This window comes from Pituophis catenifer, unplaced genomic scaffold, assembly GCF_029215685.1.
Source record: "Pituophis catenifer annectens isolate HBS135680 unplaced genomic scaffold, rPitCat1.0.hap2 SCAF_16, whole genome shotgun sequence".
NCBI classification, from domain to species: Eukaryota; Metazoa; Chordata; class Lepidosauria; order Squamata; family Colubridae; genus Pituophis; species Pituophis catenifer.
This window is the reverse complement of record NW_027256896.1, coordinates 8,857,447-8,880,379: the sequence shown is the minus strand read 5'-3', so window position 1 is coordinate 8,880,379 and position 22,933 is coordinate 8,857,447. Positions and strand designations below refer to the sequence as shown.

The following is a 22,933-nucleotide window of genomic DNA, read 5'->3' as shown; positions in this document are numbered from 1 at the left end:
AAATAAAAATAAAAATAAATTTAAAAATAGATCATCTGAAGCTTCTGGATGGTCTTCAAAGATAGCCCTCTATATAGTTCAGGACCCATAGGTAGCTCAGCAGAGGCAGCCTCACTCAAGCTTTATTACACCTGCCCATTTCTCTGTTTTTGAAACAGTTCCCAGGACTCTCCTGCTAGAGAATTGCTCAGCAAAATTCAATTTTGACTCCCTGGTGTTTATTTTCCCATTTTTTTCTATCTTTAGATTGGCCGGCTGGGGATTAGGGGATCCAAGAAGAGATGGCCTTGTTAGGAAACCTGCTGGAAAGTTTCAAACTATGACCAATGTTGAGCCATCAGATGTCCAAAGCCACATTTCCTTGGAAGTTATGAATCCTGGTGTTGCTTTGAAAGGTTTTGGGGAGGGTTTTGAAATGAAAACAAACTTTTGTGTGCTCGTAAGTCCTTTGTCATAGTTCCATTAGGTACTTATAATTCATACGAGGAGGTTTAAAACAAGCACAAGGGCCTGCGTTTGTCATGTTAGACAGCCTGTAATTAATCTTTGTGGACACAAATTACAAACACACTCAGTATTGGCTTACCTGGTCCATAGTTCTAGCTCATCTTTCAGCAAATCTACGGCGCTAAGGTCACGACTGAGACAGTTTCATTCCTAGGAAGATGAACTGAGCTACGAATTAAGTTACGAGTTAAGATACAAAGAGAGATTCTAACTAACTAATTAAGGCACAACTGATGTCAGCTCTTCAAGAGAAGCCAAAATGAGAAAGAGACTCTACAATAGGATTTCCCAACCTTGGAAAATTTAAGACACGTGGGGAATTCTGGGAGTTGAAGTCCATGTATCTTAAAGTTGCCAAGGTTGGGAAACTCTGCTCAAAAAGAATGCTGATATAAGTTAAAGTGTATACTTGTCTATGACGCTAAGATCTCATTGATAAAATCATTGATTGGAGTTCTAGTAAAAACTTCTATAGAAGAGTAGAGTAGAGTAGAGTAGAGTAGAGTAGAGTAGAGTAGAGTAGGAGAGGAGAGGGGAGGAGAGGAGAGGAGAGGAGAGGAGAGGAGAGGAGAGGAGAGGAGAAGAGAAGAGAAGAGAAGAGAAGAGAAGAGAAGAGAAGAGAAGAGAAGAGAAGAGAAGAGAAGAGAAGAGAAGAGAAGAGAAGAGAAGAGAAGTAAGTCAAGGACTACATCTAGAGTTTTGGAAAGAGGAATAGAATAGAATGAATGAGCTGGAAGGGACCTTGGAGATCTTCTAGTCCAGCCCCCTGCTCAAGCAGGAGAACCTGTCCTATACCATTTCAGATAAGTGACTATCTAGACTCTTCTTAAAGACCTCCAGTGATGGAGCGCCCACAATTTCTGGAGGCCAGCTGTTCCACTGGTTAATTGTCCTCACTGTTAGGAAGTTTCTCCTTAATTCCAGGTTGCTTCTCTTTTGGATCAGTTTCCAACCATTGCTTCTTGTCCTGCTCTCTGGTGCTTTGGAGAATAAGTTGATCCCCTGTTGAATATCTGTGTTTTCTCCTCCTTTCTTCTTATGCCCAGGATTTAAGGCATACTCAGTTTAAGTTTCTAATACTTTCTTTATTACTCAGGCTTAAAACATGCTTTTGTAATCATCACCAGATGGTTTTCCTAAGTTCAATTTCATAGCCCTCCACAACAAAAACAATAAAGGATGCTAAGGATTAAAACAACGACTTCACCCATGCAGCCCTCTCAAACGCCAACCAGGAGTTCTCCAGGAACACATCACTCAAACCTAGAATATGACTCTGGCATCCTGTGGAAGGATTGAATTTCTAAGCCTCCTAAAACTAAACAGTTGGCAAAGAGTTAGGACAACCACACATTAAAAACAAAGAGTTGCAAAAAAACAAACAACCTCAAACCCAACTAACTGTCAGTTCTGTTTTCCTGTTTTTTTATTGATTTTCCTTGACCCAAACCAGAAAATGTTGTTTGTTGGAAAAAACAAGTCACACCCTGACTTGCAACCCTTACATTTTAATCTATACAACAGCGAGAATATCAAACTTTCTGGCACAGCAACCACCTACAATCAGTGGTGGGTTTCAAAATTTTTTACTACTGATTCTGTGGGTGTGACTTGGTGGGCATGGCATGGCTTGGTGGGCGTGGCATGGCTTGGTGGGTGTGGCCTGGTGGGCGTGGCAGGGGAAGGATACTGTAAAATCTCCATTCCCACCCCACTCCAGGGGAAGGTTACTGCAAAAGTCCCCATTTCCTCCCAATCAGCCGGGACTCGGGAGGCAGAGAATAGATGGGGGCGGGGCCAATCAGAATTTTTACTACCGGTTCTCAGAACTACTCAAACTTTCCGCTACCGGTTCTCCAGAACTGGTGAGAACCTGCTGAAAACCACCTCTGCCTACAATGGACAGTGGTTTTGATACCTCTAACTTGGCTTATTAAGAATGATCCTGATCATTCTTAACTGGGAACCCTTTCATCCCAGTTTATCATAATTCCTCCTGGGAAATCCAAACGCAGTTTGAGAACCCCTGACTTAAGAAAACCTTTTTAAGTTTCCTCAGCAAAACAGTCATAGCAACTTCAACCTCAAAGTGTGGTTCAATTTTCTCATATATGAAAAAAAAAAAAAGAAGAACAACCTTTAAATATATTCTCTAATTAAAAGGGCTTAAATTGTTTTGGTCTGCTTGCATGCAGATAGAAATGGACCAGTTTGTCCCTTTCAGAGTTAAAATGAGTCTAAATATAATACACTTAAAATTGTCCTGTATGTAGATAGGAAAAGAATACTTTGCAGAGTATCGTAGAAAAAGAATAGGATATTTAGAGAAACGTTAAGTGTCTTATGTTAAGTTTGACTCCTTTTTTTTTTTATTCATAAACATTTAAATACAGTGTATTGTCAGAATATATCATTTACATAAAAAAAACAAAGAGAAAACAAAAAGAAATATTAACACATATACTGATAATAGTAATAATATTGTTATTATATTGTAACAGAATAGTTTTGGCTAAATTTCTCTTCATATTAGCTTATTTATAATTCTGTTAATTATATTGGCATATTTATAATTATAAGCCATCTTTATATTTAATTCATACATAGCAATAATCTTTCTTCATCTAATTTCTACTTCTTATCTCTAACCACTCATAAAATCTATTCCATATCAAGTAATATTCTGTGTCTTCTTTGCCTTTTGTTTTTAAAGTCAATCTGTCCATCTCTGCACAGTCTAATATTTTCCGAATTACATCCTCATCTGATGGAGTTGTTCTCATTTTTCCAATATTGTGCAAATACAATCCTTGCTGCTGTCAGTACATGCAAAACTAAATATATAATCCTTTTATCTAACCCTCCGGTATTATACCCAACAAAAATATTCCTGGTTTCAGATCTATTATGTTGCTTAATCATCTTTTCCAACCAAGTATGTATTTTCTTCCAATATTTTCTTGCTTTCGTACAAGTCCAGCTTGACTCCTAGTAGACACTGGATGGCTCATATTTCTTTGCTTTTTTTGTTGTTGTTGCATTCAAGAAATCTATGGGACATCGAGAAACTTAACAGAATATAGAGTTGGAAAAGACTTTGAAAGTCTTCCAGTCCAACCCCCACCCCACTCAGCTCAAGCAGGAGACCTTATACCATTTTAAACAAATGGTGATCCAATCTCTTCTTGAAAGCCTCCAATGATGGAGCATCCACAACTTCTGGAGGCAAGCAGTTCCACTGATTGATTGTTCTCACTGTCAGGAAATTTCTTCTTAGTTCTAGGTTGGTTCTCTCTTTGATCAGTTTCTATCCATTGCTTCTTTGTCTTGCCTTCAGGTGCTTTGGAGAATAGGTTGACATGGAGAAGCTTCCAAGATAGTTATTATACCCTTCTATAATAAGGTAGCATTCCTAGAATCCTTGAAATGCCCATTACTTGACCTGGCCTATTTCAGAAAGATTGAGAGTGCCCCCAGAACTTAGTTGACACGCTACACCATGCTTTGATATATCATAATTTCTTGGCTGAACCACACCTGTCTGGGTTCACAACAGACTTTACTAATCATACGGTGGTTATGTTTTGAAGGAGACAGCCTAAATTAGGGGTGTCAAACTCGATTTCATTGAGGGCCACATCAAGGTTGCGTTTGACCTCGGGGCAGGAGTATGTGGCGTGCCCAGGGTGGGTGTGGCCAGCTCAACATGACTTGTATTGGGGACGCTTGTGGTGGCCCGAGTGCTCTGCCAGAGGAAATGGGCTCCCGAGCTCCGTTTTTGGCTGCAACGGTCTCCTGCAACCCTCTGCCAGCAAAAACGGAGCTTGGGAGTGTTTTTGCTGGCAAAGGCACAGTGGGCCGGTTCTTTGCTGTTTCCAGGGTGGCCCCATGGCCCAGATCTAAGCACCCCATGAGCCAAATCTGGCCCCCGGGCCTTGAGCTTGACACTCCTGGCCTACATAATCTAACTGTGAAAATATTTACAGACCCCTTGCATCCTGGACATAAATGGTTTCAACTCCTACCCTCAAAACGACGCTATAGAGCACTGCACACCAGAACAACTAGACACAAGGACAGTTTTTTCCCTGAACGCCATCACTCTGCTAAATAAATCATTCCCTCAACACTGTCAAATTATTCACTAAGTCTGCATTACTATTAATCTTCTCATCGTTCCCACCACCCATCTCCTCCCACTTATGATTGCATGACTGTAATTTTGTTGCTTGTATCCTTACGATTTATATTGACATTGTTTCCTGATTGCTTATTTGTACCCTATGACTATCATTAAGTGTTGTACCTTATGATTCTTGATGAACATATCTTTTCTTTTATGTACACTGAGAGCGTATGCACCAAAGACAAATTCTTTGTGTGTCCAATCACACTTGGCCAATAAAGAATTCTATTCTATTCTATTATGGCTGTATGACTGTAATTTTGTGGCTTGTATTCTTATGATTTATACTGATTGTTTCCTAGTATGATTTGATTGCTTATTTGTACCCTATGACTATCATTAAGTGTTGTACCTTATGATTCATGACGAATGTATCTTTTCTTTTATGTACACTGAGAGTATCTGCACCAAAGACAAATTCCTTGTGTGTCCAATCACACTTGGCCAATAAAAAATTCTATTCTGTTCTGTTCTGTTCTGTTCTGTTCTGTTCTGTTCTGTTCTATTCTATTCTATTCTATTCTATTCTATTCTATTCTATTCTATTCTATTCTATCTGTTGCTAAACTACAACTCCCATCAGCCTTTGTGGACAATTGGAGTGGCAGTTCACCCCTAGCAGAATTATCCCAAATTGAAGACAACAGACAAATCCTTCTGGTGTTCAAAAAAAAGCTTCTTTGCTGTATAGGTAAATGCACCTCGCATTGCAGGTCCCACCCTATTTTTCTCCTCCATGGTGTGCTAGGCAAACTAATTATCATCTTGGAAGGTTTCCGTGGATCATGCCTCAAGCCACGGTTGAGAAATTAAATTTGGTACCCCCCACCCCCAGTTATCCCAAGCAGGTTTCTCTTCATTTTTCTACTCTGAATATCCAAATTGCAGCTTCTCTTGTGTTCAGCAAGGTGGAAGGTGTTCAGCCCAATTTCAATTACAGCTTTCTTGCAATAAGATTATTTACGACTTTAATTTTGTAAAAAAAAAAAAAAAATGTAGGGTGACTGCCTACATTTCCTGTCAGGGAAGTCCTTGATTAGGGAGAGGCCAAAGCTGGATAAACCATACAGGCCATCATCACCCCAAACATCCGACACTTGAGATCTCTCATCAGCTTTCTTTTAAAAAATATGCCCATTGCTAGAGGCAAAGCCAACAGTGAAAATTCCACTCTCGAAGTGTGGAAAGGAAGGGAAGACCCAACAATGTATTTATTAGAAAGGACACACCTTCTTTCAAGCGACAGAGAACTGACATTTTGCCCCTGGATTTAAATTCCTTTTTTTGGTATTCCCGGGATAGAGTCACCTCGGCGAGATGGGAAGGAAGGAAGGAAGGAAGGAAGGAAGGAAGGAAGGAAGGAAGGAAGGAAGGAAGGAAGGAAATAACAGTGTTAGAAGGCTGTAACATCATCTAGTCCAACCCCCCGCCCAAGCAGGAGACCCTACACAATTTCTGACAGATAGCAGTCCAGTCTCTTCTTGAAAGCCTCCAGTGATGAAGCTCCCACAACGTCTGAAGGCAACTTCCCGTTCCATGGGTTGATTGTTCTTACTGTCAGAAAACTCCTGCTTATTTCCAGGTTGAATCTCTCCTTGTTCACTTTCTATCCATTATTCCTTGTCTGGCTGTCAGGTGCTTTGGAAAAGGAAGGAAAGAAGGAAGGAAGGAAGGAAGGAAAGCTGATGAAGGAAGGGACACAAGGAAGGAAGGAAGGGAGACAAGGAAGGAAGAAGAAGGGAGGAGGGAGGGAGGGAGAGAGGGAGAGAAGGAAAGCTGAGGAAGGAAGGAAGGAAGGAAGGAAGGAAGGAAGGAAGGAAGGAAGGAAGGAAGGAAGGAAGGAAAGCTGACAAAGAGAGACAAGGAACGAAGGAAGGGAGACAAGGAAGGAAGAAGAAGGGAGGGAGGAAGGGGAGAGGGAGGGAAGGAAAGCTGATGAAGGAAGGAAGGAAGGAAGGAAGGAAGGAAGGAAGGAAGGAAGGAAGGAAGGAAGGAAGGAAGGAAGGAAAGCTGACGAAGGAAGGGAGACAAGGAAGGAAGGACGGTAGACAGAAGGAAGAAGAAGGAAGGAGGGAGGGAGGGAGGAAGGAGGGATGAGTAGGAAGCAGAAGGAAAAACACCTGCTATACAGGTAGTTCTTGTCTTACAACCATTCATTTAGCAAAGTTCGAAGTTACAAGGACACTGAAAAAAGTGATTTATGAACAAACCTGACATTTACAACCATTGCAGCATTTCTTCGCGATCACATGATCAAAAAGCTGCTGCAACAGCCAAAAATCTCAGGACTGGTCACAACCACCATTCATTTAGTGCCATTGTAGTTTCAAACAGTTGTGGAACGAATGGTCATAAATCGAGGACTACCTGTATTATCAATTCTCCATCCATACAGCAACTTCAGTGGTTTTGCACCCCTCTCTGTCTGTACACCAATTAACCAACTTTTTCCAAAAACAATCAAAGAAGATTAAGCTGAGAGTGAAAAGACGACCGGGACATAAGCATCTACTTGTTGGTTACCTAAGATACAGTGAGTAACAAATGAATCACCCTCATCCAGAGACGTGATGGCGCAGTGGTTAGAATGCAGTACTGCAGGCTACTTCTGCTGACTGCCGGCTGACTGCAATTTGGCAGTTCAAATCTCATCAGGCTCAAGGTTGACTCAGCCTCCCATCCTTCCAAGGTTGGTAAAATGAGGACCCAGATTGTTGGGGGCAAGAGGCTGACTCTGTAAACCGCTTAGAGAGGGCTGGAAAGCACTGTGAAGCGGTATATAAGTCTAAGTGCTATTGGTCTTCCTTTTCTCTCTCCTTCCTTCCTTCCTTCCTTCCTTCCTTCCTTCCTTCCTTCCTTCCTTCCTTCCTTCCATGGTGCGCAGTGCTTAGAATGCAGTATTGCCGGTATTGAATCCCCATTTCCTCCTGATCAGCTCGGACTTGAGAGGCAAAAAAATAGATGGGGGCGGGGCCAGTCACAATTTTTACTACCAGCTCTCCGAAATACTCAAACTTTCCACTACCGGTTCTCCAGATCTGGTCAGAACCTGCTGAAACCCACCTCTGATTCACACCCTGGTCAGTGTCTCTTCACACTTCTACCATTCGGCAGAAGACATCAAAGCATAGCCAGCCGAACAAATAGGTTTAAAAATACTGTATTTTTCAGAGTATAAGACGCACTGGACTATAAAACGTACCCACCTTTCTTGGTGAGGAAAACAAGAAAAAGAACTCTGCCTCCCAGCAATTTTGCCTCGTTGCAGCAAACAGCAAACAGCCTGCTTTACTTTCATTTTCGTTTTCAGCATAGCTTGATTAGTACAAGGAAAAAAAAAATCTGCTCCAGCAATTTACCTCTTTGCAGCAAGCAGCAGAGGCCGGTGCAAAACAGCTGAGAGCAAAACAGCTGAGAGTCGGGAGGCCGATCCAATCAACTTGTGCTAATTAGGCTGTGCTGAAGCTGAAAGGAGCTGTTTCTTCTTGCTGTTTGCTGCAAGGAGGTAACTGCTGGGAGGCAGAAGCCAAAGGGTGGGGGCCAGTGGGTAGGCAAGGCTACATTCGGTGTATAAGACGCACCTAAATTTTCACCCCCTTTTAGGGGGGGGAAAGGTGTGTCTTATACTCTGAAAAATACGGTAGTTTCTATCCTTGGGCTGTCAGACTCTTAAACACAACCCAATCATTCCACGCACACGTGGAAACGTACGACTAGTTTTTCTTTTTCTTTCTTTTCCCCACTCCCCCAATTATTCTTTATACTATTTATGTTGTTTGTATTTTTTTGTCATGGATTGCACCAGTGGGGCTAAAACCAATTTCGTCGTATACATGATGTACAATGACAATATTAGGCTATATTAAGAAACCATTCAATTGATCCAAAGAAAATAAACAGCAGATTCTGCAGTCTTAGGGGGGAGGGAAAGGCTTGGTTCCTTTGATAAAGTATGGTTATAAAATTCATTGTTGGTCAGTGGTTCTTAGAAACACAGCCAGCTCTTAAATTAGAAACTATGCTCTCATACTTCAGGTTGTATATATACACAGAAACCGAGCGCTACCCTAACATGTACAGACCTGATTGACATAATAAAGGAAAACACGTGGAGTGTTTAAGCTTGACACATACTTGGGAGATCTTGTCCACTGTGGCTGGTAATGTACGGTTAATAGAAGGCGGTAATTGTGAGCTCACTCAGTTGTGGTTTCGCCAGTAGATCACATTTAAGAAAGGCTAGCATAGAAGAAGGCTTTGAACCAGGGGTGAAATCCAGCAGGTTCTGACAGGGTCTGGGGAACCAGTAGCAGAAATTTTGAGTAGTTCGGCAAACTGGTAGCGGAAATTTTGTGTAGTTCGGCGAACTGGTAGCGGAAATTTTGAGTAGTTCGGCGAACTGGTAGCGGAAATTTTGAGTAGTTCGGCGAACCGGCAAATACCACCTCTGGCTGGCCCAAGAGTGGGGTGGAAATGGAGATTTTACAGTATCCTTCCCCTGGAGTGGGGTGGAAATGGAGATTTTGCAGTATCCTTCCCCTAGAGCGGGGGAGGAATGGAGATTTTGCAATATCCTTCCCCCAGGAAAGGGGAGGGAATGGAGATTTTGCAGTACCCTTCCCCTGGAGCGGGGTGGGAATGGAGATTTTGCAGTATCCTTCCCCTGCCACTCCCACCAAGCCACGCCCACAAGTCACACCACTCCCACTAAGCCATACCCACAGAACCAGTAGTAAAAAAAAATTGGATTTCACCACTGCTTTGAACCCAGTCATTGTTTTCACCCAAAATTCACAGAGGAAGGAGGGGGGGGGCGGGGAAAGGCAACTATTTAAGAACAGCAAAACCAGTTTGTAGCAACTGCTGTTGGGATATATCCAACTCCTTTCTCTTGCCAATTCAGTTGACAGCCAACAAATAAACCCAATTTTTACTATCAGAAGACAGTTACAAGCAGGGTGGGTTAGTTAATGTCTAACGTGTCCTAAAGAGCCCAATCATCTGCAAACTTGTTTTTTTTTCCCCACATATAGTAAAGGGAGGATTTAAAGCATCAAGCTGTTCAATGAATAAGTAAACACGCCTCGTGTGTGTGTGTAAATGTGAGGTGTTTGCCAAGCACTCAAAATGCAATCATGGAACTGTGGTATATGTGCCTGTGTGTGTGGCCGTCACAGCTTCAAATGTTATACATAACTTCCAAGATGAGTCATGAATATCTCTAAGAAGGTCTACCATAACTTCGAACGGTCATTTAGCAGCCTGATATATAGATATAGATAGAGATATAGATATAGATATAGATATAGATATAGATATAGATGATAGAGATGAGATAGAGATAGAGATAGAGATAGAGATAGAGATAGAGATAGAGATAGAGATAGAGATAGAGATAGAGAGATAGATAGATAGAGATAGAGATAGAGATAGATGGATGGATGGATAAATTGATGCACACATATACATACATAAAGGTAAAGGTTCCCCTCGCACATATGTGCTAGTCGTTCCCAACTCTAGGGGGCAGTGCTCATCTCCGTTTCAAAGCCGAAGACGTCTCCATGGTCATGTGGCTGGCATGACTAAACGCCAAAGGCGCACGGAACGCTGTTACCTTCCCACCAAAGGTGGTCCCTATTTTTCTACTTGCATTTTTTATGTGTTTTCGAACTGCTAAGTTGGCAGAAGCTGGGACAAGTCACGGGAGCTCACCCCGTTACGCAGCACTCGGGATTTGAACTGCTGAACTGCCGATCTTTTGATCAACAAGCTCAGCTTCTTAGCCACTGAGCCACCGCGTCCCATTACACATACACACTGCTCTACTTATGACAGGTTGCTTAATGACCGTTCGAAGTTATGACAGACCTTCCGAGAGGTATTCATGAGGTATTATAACTACTTATGTCATAAGGACAAAAGTACAAAATTACATCCTACTACTCTTCTTTTCATAATGTATCCTCATCGTCGAAACCATAACCCTCAAGTTCATTGGTTTGCATTTAAAAAAATATGTTGTTCTCCGATTAAGAAACCATGTTCTCCTTGCGGGAGAGGGTTGAAAACTTTCTCAGTGGATAGCGTCACAAAGGGCCCCTAAAACAGTTTTCAGCAAACAACAGTTGGCCGGAATTCCATCTCCTGTTTTGTATTGAAGAAATGCAAATATCATAAACAGCTCTGGCTGTCCCAAGATAGTGCCCGAATCATTTTTTTTTTTTTTTTGCCGAGCTGTGGGCCATACGGTCTGCTCATCCCAAAGGTACTTTTTTCAAGAGGCAACTGGACTGTCTGGTTTTTCTTTGAAGACATTTCGCTTCTCATCCAAGCAGCTTCTTCAGCTCTGACAGGATGGTGGGGAGTGGAAGGATTGATACTCCTTGCAGACAGCTGGTCATTTGCATCCTTTTAGTTTAGTTTAGTTTAGTTTAGTTTTATTAGATTTATATACCGCCCTACTCCCGAAGGACTCAGGGCGGTGAACAGGCACAAAATAAAATACATAGATACAAAAGTTAAAAGACATAATTAAAACCAGATTAAATAATTTAGCCCAAGACAATTAAAAAATCCCAATAATTTAAAACAGATTAAAATTTCTATTTAAAACAATTTTTAAAACAGGGGAGAAAATTAGGCCAGGCCGGCTTGCTGGAATAGGAGGATCTTAAGAGCACGGCGGAAAGTGCGTAGATCCGGGATCCTCCGTATCTCTGGGGGGAGCTCGTTCCAGATAGTGGGTGCCCCCACAGAGAAGGCCCTCCCCCTGGGGGCCGCCAGTCGACATGGTTTAGCTGACGGCATCCGGAGGAGCCGTCAGCTCCTTTTAGAGGAACATTAAGGCCACTTGGAGGTTTATCTGTGCCTTCAGGGTCACCTGAGTTAGTGCTCCTGGTTCCTGTAGTCTGCAATTTTTCCTCTGGAAGTCCATTCCTACTCTCACGCCATTCCAAGGGGGTTCATCCCAAATTGCATTGCTCAAAGTCTGTAGAGATTCTTGGTCATCCAGGTCACGGTTATCTCCAAAGTGTCTTTTCAGGAGGCAGCTGGACTTTCTTGTACTTTCTTTTGAAACGTCTTCAAAACTTCTTTGAAACGGGATTTATGCGGGAATAAACTTTTTACAGGAATCCATTCGTATTCCGCTTGCTTCGCTCTTTGCTTCATGGCGATTTGGTGGGCCGAAAGGAAAACAAAATGGGGCACAATCTACTTTAAATAAAATGGGAGGATTCCAGAAGTGGTATTCAGCAGGTTCTGACCAGTTCTGAAGAGCCAGTAGCGGAAATTTTGAGTAGTTCGGAGAACCAGTAAATACCACCTCTGACTGGCCCTGCCCCATCTGTTCTCTGCCTCCCGAGTCCCAGCTGATTGGGAGGGAATGGGGATTTTGCAGTATCCTTCCCTTGGAGTGGGGAGGGAATGGAGATGTTACAGTATCCTTCCCCTGCCACAGCCACACCCACCAAGCCATGCCATGCCCACCAAGCCACAGAACCGGTAGTAAAAAAATTTGAATCCCACCACTGGAAGATTCCCCACCATCCAGTCAGAGCTGAAGAAGCTTCTTGGATGAAGAAGAGAAACGTCTTCAAAGAAAAACCAGAAAGTCCAGTTGCCTCTTGAAAAAAGCACCTTTGGGACAACCATGACTTGGAGGACTGAGAATCTCCATAGTCATGTACTATCTGTTTGTTATCCCAGTTCTGCATCTCATTATGGAAAGCAGCTGTGGCCTCTGTAATCCTCATGCAAATTATTTTCCCGAAGCCCATGTTTATCCAACATGCTAAAGAATAGGTACAATATTTACAGATACTTCTTAATTTACAACCATTTGTTTAGTGAAGTTACGACGGCACTGAAAAATGAGACTTATGACCGTTTTTCACCCTTATGACCGTTGCAACATCCCCATTCCCTCCCCATTCCAGGGGAAGGATACTGCAAAATCCCCATTCCCACCCCACTCCTGGAGGAAGGATATTGCAAAATTCCCATTCCCTCCCCACTCCTGGAGGAAGGATACTGCAAAATCCCCATTCCCACCCCACTCCTGGAGGAAGGATATTGCAAAATTCCCATTCCCTCCCCACTCCTGGAGGAAGGATATGGCAAAATCCCCATTCCCACCCCACTCCTGGAGGAAGGATATGGCAAAATTCCCATTCCCTCCCCATTCCAGGGGAAGGATACTGCAAAATCCCCATTCCCACCCCATTCCTGGAGGAAGGATATTGCAAAATTCCCATTCCCTCCCCACTCCTGGAGGAAGGATACTACGAAATCCCCATTCCCACCCCATTCCTGGAGGAAGGATATGGCAAAATTCCCATTCCCTCCCCACTCCAGGGAAAGGATACTGCAAAATCCCCATTCCCTCCCCACTCCTGGGAGAAGGATATTGCAAAATCTCCATTCCCACCCCACTCTGGGGCCAGTCAGAGATGGTATTTGCCGGTTCTCCGAACTACTCAAAATTTCTGCTACCAGTTCTCTAGAACCTGTCAGAACCTTAAGTTACGACGGCACTGAAAAATGAGACTTATGACCGTTTTTCACCCTTATGACCGTTGCAACATCCCCGTAGTCACAGGATCCAAATTCAGATGTTTGGTGACCGACTCGTATTTATGACGGTTGCAGTGTCACGCGATTCCCATTTGCGACCTTCTGACAAACAAAATCCATGTGTGAAAGCCGGATTCACTTCACAGCCGGGTTACTAACTTAACAACTGCAGTGATTCGCTTAACAACTCTGGCAAGGAAGGTCATAAAATGGGGGCAAAACTCACTTAATAACTGTCTCGCTTAGCATCGGAAGCTTTGGCCTCAATGGTTGTCGCAAGTTGAGAACTACCCGTATACCGCATTTCCAGCAAATTCAGGGACTGCTTGATTTACGACCGTAACGGAGCCTATCCATCATGGTCACAAGTCGTGATGATAGTAAAACGAGTCACCAAAGGACTGGACCCATTTTTATGACCTGTTTTTCCAGCCGTTATTAAGTGAACGCCATAGTTTGCTTCGGGTTGTCGAAAACCGGAAGCAAATGCCGGGGTTTTTCTGGGCAAAACGAGGTAAAATACTGTCAACATGGAATGAGATGCTGCAAATGGTTTAAAAAGTAGACCAGTTCCTAAGCATCCAACATGCGGTAATGTGATTAGGAAAGCTAGGAATCGGGAACTTCAGGTCATAAGTACCTTTGGTGGAGATCCATTGGTCGTAAATCAAGGATTACCCGTAATACTGCAACATTCTGTGGCAAAACTAAAGAATCTGCAATGAAGCTTACGGCAACGTGTGGCCTCAACTTGAGACTTCTCAGCTTAATTCCACCCTCTCGGTTGCCACATCCCCATTCCCTCCCCATTCCAGGGGAAGGATACTGCAAAATCCCCATTCCCACCCCACTCCTGGAGGAAGGATATGGCAAAATTCCCATTCCCTCCCCACTCCTGGAGGAAGGATACTACAAAATCCCCATTCCCACCCCATTCCTGGAGGAAGGATATGGCAAAATTCCCATTCCCTCCCCACTCCAGGGGAAGGATACTGCAAAATCCCCATTCCCACCGCACTCCTGGAGGAAGGATATTGCAAAATTCCCATTCCCTCCCCACTCCAGGGGAAGGATACTGCAAAAATCCCCATTCCCTCCCCACTCCAGGGGAAGGATACTGCAAAATCCCCATTCCCTCCCCACTCCAGAGGATGGATATTGCAAAATCCCCATTCCCACCCCACTCTGGGGCTAGCCAGAGGTGGTATTTGCTGGTTCTCCCAACTACTACCTGTTCTCCAGAACCTGCTGGATTTCACCCCTGGTTTTCTCCCATAAGCCAAAACCTAAAACTATAAAGAATAGAGATAAAACTACATGATGACGAATCTGTAGGACGGCTTTGCCTGGGGAAGGAAGTTGAACTGAAAGTTTTTCCACCCCCAAAATTCTTCCAAAAGAAACTCCTGCTAGTTAGTCCATTTCTATATCTACCTGCTCTAATCCTCTAAAAATGGGGTGAAATTAGAGCAGGGGGTCTCCAAACGTGACAACTTTAAGACTTGTGGTCTGCAACTCCCAGAATTCCTGAGCCAGCATGGAGAATGGCTGGCTGGGGAATTCTGGGAGTTGAAGTCCACAAGTCTTAAAGTTGCCAAGTTTGGAGACCCCTGAATTAGAGGATACAATCAGTCAAATCCATTTCAATCAACACTTATTTGTGGTCCGTGACCAAAACATGGAGCGGTAGTTCTCTTGCCAGCTTCTCAAGGAGTCCATAAAGATGTTGGGTGTTTGGACTGAAGCTTTGTCTGTTTTTTTTTTTAATGTGTGGAACATAAATCTCATAATTTTGGTTTCCACCTTCGCCATACCCTGCAGACACCTCTACATCTTCCACTGTTTTTTTCAACCTCCTTCGGGGTTGTTCCTCATAAAACTGCAAACTAGAAGTCCACCCTCCAGTCCACCCTCAACAAATCTTGGTTTTGAAGCTTGACTCAGAAGTGTGTACCTTCAGTGATTGAAGGAAATCTGGCCAGCGGCCACTCAAAATCAAGAAGAACTAAACATTTTGGTGTAATTTAATTCATCAAGTTCTTGGTTGCTCATTCATTGTAGTATACAATGGGACAGAGAGCCATGGTCCCATAGTCCAAAGGAGATCAAACTGAACACCCCATTAAAAATTAAAAAAACAGGAGAGTCTATTTATTACCCACACCATAGGCCTTCTGAAGAATTCACTTACCGTATTTTTCGGAGTATAAGACGCACCAGAGTATAAGACGCACCTTAGTTTTTGGGGAGGAAAATAAGAAAAAAAAGCTGATTGGCGGGTGGATCGGCCTCCCAGAATACCCCCAATCAGCTGTTCCCAGAGGTGAATTTTAGCAACAGGTTTGTTGGTTGTAAGCTTTGAGCCTTGCTTTTTTTTGCTTTTTTTTCTGCCTCTGAAACTCTGCTTCAGTAAAAACTTTTTTTCCTGTCTCTGAAAGCCTCCGAAACAGAGCTTCAGAAAAAAAGCCTCTGAAGCTCTCTTTGGAGGCTTTTTTTTCTGAAGCTCTTCTTTGGGGTCTACTTTTCTGAAACTTCCTTTCTGATGCTTTTTTCAGCCTCTGAAACCTCCGTTTGAGAAGCTGGGCGGGGCTACATTCGGAGAATAAGACGCACTCAGATTTTCACCCTCTTTTTGGGGGGGGGAAAAGGTGCATCTTATACTCCAAAAAATACGGTACACAAATACATACAGCATTGATAAATCACCATGTCCCAACGGAGTGGTAAAACATCCAGGAATTGTGGATCCCCTCCATCAGGGGTGAAATTTACTTACCTTCGCTACTGGTTCGCAAATGTGAGCGCACGCTTGCTACGCTCATGTGTGACACCTCTGCGCATGCGCAGGACCTTCTGCACATGTGCAGAGGGTCCAAAAAGGGACGTGATGGCATCCAGACAGGTGGGCGGAGCCTCCCACCACCGGCGCTACCAGTTCTCCCGAGCCGGATAGAACCGGCTGAATTTCACCACTGCCTTACATGAGAGCTTGCCAAAGCTTGCTCACGTTGGCAACATCCCCCTCCTTCTGAAAGAGGCCCAAATTCTTCTCGGAGACCACCAGGTCTAAATCTCTGCCTTTCTGTAGCCACATCTAGAGTACCAAACAACCTACTTCACAATCAAATCTGAAATAGGGCACTTTTTTTAAATCATCCCTGTGATAAAGCCAAAAAAACACAAAATTGGGATCAGATGTTTATCTGCATTCAGAAGCTTCTTAAAAGAAACATAAAACTGAAACCAGAAGTTTTCCTTTTAGGTTTGGTGGAGAAAGAGAAAGAAAAGTTGCAACTCAGTTACTAAATACGTCAATGGCCACGAGAATCTTCTTTGCACAAAGATGGAAAGTCACACTAACCATCCAAATCAAATGGTTTTCCAGTCTCTTCTTGAAAACCGCCAGTGATGAAGCATTCGAGAAAACAAGCTATTCTACTGATTAATTGTCCTCACTAACTGGAAATTTCTCCTTAGTTCTAGGTGGGATCTCTCTTTAATGATATTCCACCCATTACTTCTTCTCCTAAACTCAGGTGCCTTGGAGAATAAATTAATCTCCTCTTCTCTGGGACTTCCCCTCAAATACTGGAAGACAGCTATCATGGGATTTACAACATTGAAGCAGCCCTTCAGATTTGGCTGAATCCAGTTCCCACCAGTCCTGGGCAGCCTAGTCAACAGTGAAGCTGTTGTCTTCTGCATCATCTAGAAAGCCAAGCCACCTGTTGATCTCTTCTAAAACCGGGGAAGGTTCTCAGCCAACAGGCTAGCTAGGAGCTCTTCCTGACTAGTTTTGTGTAAGAAAAGACCTTGATAAAATTGTCACCTTCCTTGTACTGTGGTGTCCACCAAGGTCCTTGTTTTTTTAATCCTTGTTTTGGAAATACGTGGCTCTCCAAATTGATGTCTCTTTAATGATAATCCACCCATGATTTCTTGTCCTACCCTCAGGTGCTTTGGAGAATAGGTTAATCTCTTCTCTGGGAAAGGTAAAGGTTCCCTTCGCACAGCCGTTCCTGACTCTAGGGGGCGGTGCTCATCTCCGTTTCAAAGCCGAAGAGCCAGCGCTGTCCGAAGACGTCTCCGTGGTCATGTGGCCGACATGACTCAACGCCAAAGGCGCACGGAATGCTGTTCCCTTCCCACCAAAGGTGGTCCCTATTTTTCTACTTGCATTTTTTAACGTGCTTTCGAACTGCTAGGTTGGCAGAAGCTGGGACAAGTAACGGGAGCTCATTCTGTTACGCGGCACTCGGGATTCAAACCACTGAACTACCGACCTTTCGATCGACGAGCTCAGCGTCTTAGCCACTGAGCCACCGCGTCCCTTATTCTTCTCTGTGACTTCCCCTCAAATACTAGAAGACAGCTATCAGGTGCCCTCCTAATTGTTTTTGTGACAATAGACCTATCTACTTCCCTTAACCATTCATTGTAAGAGTTTAGCCTCCAGATCCCATCTCGTTGCTCTTTGTTGCTCTTCGGCCAGATGTTCTAAAAGCTCTCCCAGAAGTTTGTAAGAACTGTAAGCCCTTTTATATGGAAATTTGGAACTGCCGCCAGAGTTGAAAAGGAGCAAGAGTGGATTCTATAAACAGAGCTTAAAGTTTGCAAGATTTGGGCTTCGTAGTCATTCTTGGGAGGTTCGCTTGTTGGCATAAAAAGAATCAAGCTAACTGGTGACAGAGAGACCTATTGATGTTCAAGAATGATATGAAATGGTTATTTTGTTTATACAGAGCCGCTGCAGATCATTCTTTCTTATTTCCTTCTTGACACACCCATTCTGCGATTTAGTAGAGAAATGTAAAAAAAAAAAGGCAAAACATTGGCTTAGGGTACAAAAAAAGACAAGGGGGTGAAGAGTACAGATTGTGCTTCATAAGTTAAATGGAGCAACTTGTCAAGTCTTTATAAACCAGTGTTTCTTAACCTGGGCAACTTGAAGCTGGGTGGACCTCAACTTCCAGAATTCCCCAGCCAGCATTGCAGGCTAGAGAATTCTGGGAATCAAATTCCACTCGGCTTCAAATTGCCCAGGTTGAGAAACACTGCCCTAAACATGAATTAAGAAAAAGCATTTTCTTTAAAAAACAAAGATTTCTTAGTTGGATGGATTGCAAAGGAAAAAGGTCTTAGGTACAAAATCTAGGAAATGGAATACGTTTCTTCTTGAGCTCCGTCTTATCAAGAAATACATATTTCTTGTAATACTTATACTTCTCAAGAAACAGATGTGAAGATGGTACGGAAGAATTATGAGAAGATTTAGAACTGAAGGATGATAGACGTTAGGTGTCAGTAAAATTAAAAATGAAATGTAATTATTAGGAATAATATTGTTATGTTCATTTGTATTGAAGTGTATGATGCCCAGGTATCTAACCATTCACGCAATGAGATGTATAAAAATAAAAAATAATTTTAAAAACTTTTTTTTAAAAAAGAAATACTTGAGGACACTTCCTTCTGGACGATCTTCTTTCTAACTCTCTTTTCTTTAAGAGGCAGGAAGCAGGTGGTTCCCTGTTTTTAGAAGATATTTCCATCGATCCTTATTGGGCCGAACTTTGTAAATATCCAATCCTTGGGTTCCTTGGTGCTCTCTAAGCTTAATGAAGGACCCCACAGATCAACCCTGAGCTACATGTATTCTCTTATAATGGCACATCGATGACCAGGCTCAGAGAATATCATTACCCAACTGATGTGACTCTCTTCATTCAGCAGACAGCCACTGCTGGGGTTGCCCATGCTGGAGTAGCTAATATCTTGATTTTTCAGGGGGGATTTGCAACACGAAGCAGCCCTTCAGATTTTGCTGAATGCAGTTCCCACCAGCCCTGAGCAGCCTAGGCAATGGGGAAGTCTGCTGTCTTCAGCATCATCTAGAAAGCTGAGGCCCATGCTGAGGATGGGCTGAAGATGGGCCTCAGCAAACAAACTAGGAGTCTATGGAGATTCTCGGTCATCCAGGTCATGGGGTTTTTTTGTTTTTTGTTTTAATTTGATTTATATGCCGCCCTTCTCCGGAGACTCAGGGCGGCTTACAGTGCATTAAGCAACAGCCTTCATACTTTTGTATATTTATACAAAGGCAGCTTATTGCCCCCACAAACTGGGCCCTCAATTTACCTACCTTAGAAAGGATGGAAGGCTGAGTCAACCTTGAGCCTGGCGAGATTTGATCCCAAAGGTGCTTTTTTTCAAGAGGCCACTGGACTTTCTGGTTTTTCTTTGAAGACGTTTCACTTCTCATCCAAGAAGCTTCTTCGGCTCTTCAGAGTTGAAGAAGCTTCTTGGATGAGAAGCGAAACGTCTTCAAAGAAAAACCAGAAAGTCCAGCGGCCTCTTGAAAAAGCATCTTTGGGGCAAACAGGTTAGGAGTTCTTCCTGGCTAGTTTGTGTAAGAAAAGATCTTGATAAAAACTATCACCTTCCTCCCACTGTGATGGTGAGGCTTGTCCACCCCCAGGTCCCCCTTTCTCAATCCTTGTTTTGGAAATACACGGCTCTCCAAATTTAGACGTGGAGAACGGGAACCCCTCTGCATCAACTCTTGGCCTCCGATGCTCTGAACGTCAACACCCATCATCCCCAGCCAGCAGCATCAGGAAAGATTGGGCAGATCAATAGCCTGATTTTTTTTTCGGGGGGGGGGGAAGGCACCTCCTGGATTCCACCCCAGTTTTCCCAAGTCTAGATGGGCTACTGTCCTTTTAATTTAGGGCGCATCAAGACACGTTCTTCGGTTGGGGAAAGAGAAACCCAGGGAAAAGATCGGGGCGAATGCCAAAAACAGAGAGAAGAGGATGAGAAAGAGAGAAAGAGGGAGGGAGGGAGGGTGATGGCACCACACCCAGAGAGATTAAATTCTGGAATGTGCCAAGTGCAGAGGGAACTATGCTGCAGAGGAAAATTAAAGCTTGAAATCCGATGCTCGTTTCTCTTAGGTGGCTGTTCTAGAGGCCGTAGGAGAATTCACTTCCACATAAACCACTCCAAACTCAATCTTCCCCAAAGAAGTGGGGGGGGGGGAAACTTAGCCAAAAAGTTTTCTAAGGACTGAAATTTCAGGGGTGAGGGACATCCCAAACAGCCATCAAAATAAACCTCGAGCACGTAAAGTCAAGGTTCGCTCCTTTCGTAAACCATGGTTTGCTTAATCATCATTTCTTGAGTAAGGCACCATTGGTAGGTTTCACCTGACAGCACTAAGCCACAAACAACAATATAGATAGATAGAATAGAATTCTTTATTGGCCAAGTGTGATTGGACACATAAGGAATTTGTCTTGGTGCATACGCTCTCGGTGTACATAAAAGAAAAGATACGTTCGTCAAGAATCATAAGGTACAGCACTTAATGATTAACATCTTAATCACTTGACACTTAATATCCAAGCACCCAGAAATATAGTATAGATGCAACAGATGGTTGGTTGGTTAAACTGTGGTTGGTTTAACTGTAGTTTATTGATAAGCCCAATTGGCTGGGTTCACGTCTGACAACGGCTCCATTCAGACAACACAATGACCAAAACGTCTAGCAAATCCAGCTATTTTCATGTCACTGACATGAAAGCTGGTCATCAGAATCCACCAACAGAGAGGTCATTTCAACACAATCAGCCAATCCTCCTTCTTTAACCGACTCAGTCCCACATTTGTACAAGCCAAGCCTTTTAACACAGTTAAACCAGACAGAAGGAGAACTTTCATTTTTAGCCCCTTGCCAAAAAAACGTCCTTTTTCGAAACGCCTGAAAAGTCAAAACCACAAATCCAGGCAGGGCGAGAGAAAAACGCTCCTGTTAAACCGGAGAGCAAATCGCAACAGAGCCTTGATAGAGCATGTGCAGAGAGCTTTTTTTTTTTTTTTTTTTTTAGCTTATCCTTCCTTCGCTTCGTCCCATTTTAGACACAACTGCCCGCAATGAAGAGCGCGGAATAAAATCGCCTGAAGTTCGAGTCCAACTTCGCCTCGTTTAAAAAAAAAAAGAAGGGCAAAGAAAATTGGGGAGGGGGCGCGTCTCTTTCCCCCCCCACCAGTTTGCTCCCGTCCCGTTAAACTCCAACCGAGACCGAAAGATGTTGGAAAGGGTCCCTTTCTGCTGACCTCCCAAGCGAGCAGGGACCCCCAAAGCCCGTGGGAATTCCGCGCATCTCCCACCCACCCACAAACTCAGAGACAGAGAGAGAGAGAGACCCCCTCCTCACCTCTTCTTCTGCACCGTGGGGCTGTATTTGCCTCGGTTCCTTTTCTTGAAAAGCGAATGCATGATGGCGCTTCTCCGCAAACGACCCCCGGGGCAGCTGCAAGTGGCCAAAAAAAAAAAACGCGAGCCGGCGCGGCTAGTCCTGTGTGAGGTTTGCCCGGTGCTTGGGTTGCCCGAGGTTAGTAGGGAGGGGGAAAGGGGTGGGTGGGTGGGTGGGTGGCAGGCTCGGCTTGAGGCCAAGTCCGGCCGGGCGAAGGGAGGCGCGGTGCAGCGAGCGCGCAAGAGAGCTCCGGTCCGCCTTGGCTGGCACTGCGCGAGGAGCCGAGGTGCGCTGCGCCCAGGCCAAGCCGCTGGCAGGTCCCACCCAGAAGAGGTGGCGCTTACCTATTAAGTTTTCCCCGTCTCGGCGGGGACGGCGCTGCTCGCCTGGCTTGGGCTCCGCGGGGGGAAAACAGCAGCTCTGCGGCGCGTTGCTAAGGCATCGCCCGTTCCTGCCGGGGCTTCCCACGGCCGCCCCCGGTGCCACCCGGGCACGTGGGCAGGAGAGGGCAAGGGCGGAGGGACGGTCAAGAGCCAACTTTGGGCCAGATACATATCGCGGAGAATTGAGTTACCCGATTGTGAATGGATTGGCAGCGGCTAGAATTGTGTTTGCTAAACATTGGAAAAACGAGGAAATAGGCAAACAAGGTGAAGTTGTTAGGAAAATTATGGAATGTGCTGCAATGAGCAAATGGACATTTGACATTAGAGAACAGTTTAGTTTAGTTTAGTTTAGTTTAGTTTAGTTTAGTTTAGTTTAGTTTAGTTTAGTTTAGTTTACTTTACTTTACTTTACTTTACTTTACTTTACTTTACTTTACTTTACTTTACTTTACTTTAGTTCAGGGTGGATTTGATTTTAAATCAAGTTGATTTAAATGACAATTGAAATCATGATTGAAATCACTAGTAAAAAGGCTTGATTTAAATCAACTCCATGGAAATCATAATTTTTAAAGAGCAACTGTCATCTCTGCTACTCCTTTGACCCGCTGTTGACTCACCGATAGTCCCAGCGTTGCAGAATACACAGCCTCCTGCTACATAACTAAGCTCCATTTCATGCGGAATAAACTAAATTATTTATGTACCTTAAATAGAAAACTACCTTACGATAGATTTTTACCCCAAACGTTTTTTATTAAAATAAATTCGATAAAAATAATAAAAAAATCCGATTTAAATCAAAAAAATCCGATTTAAATAAAAAAAATCTGATTTTTCGATTTTTTTTTTTAAAAAAAATCATTGATTTTTATCCACCCTGGTTTAGTTTTAGTTTTATTAAATTTATATACCGCCCTTCTCCTGAAGGACTCAGGGCAGTGTACAGCCAAGATAAAAAAACCAACAGTATAAAAGTTAAAAAACAATTTAAAATTATTAAATAGTTTGGCCCA

At 43.4% G+C, this 22,933-nt stretch overlaps 1 protein-coding gene across 1 annotated transcript in view; it reads right to left on the bottom strand.

The window, feature by feature from the left end:
• Positions 1–21,555, bottom strand: part of PPL (periplakin) — an 86,248-nt gene extending 64,693 nt beyond the window's left edge. The window contains exon 1 of the mRNA XM_070955322.1: positions 21,493–21,555. Coding sequence (XP_070811423.1) covers positions 21,493–21,554 — 62 coding nt within the window. The 5' untranslated portion in view covers position 21,555. The remainder of the gene's footprint in view (positions 1–21,492) is intronic.
• Positions 21,556–22,933: the final 1,378 nt, after the last annotated feature.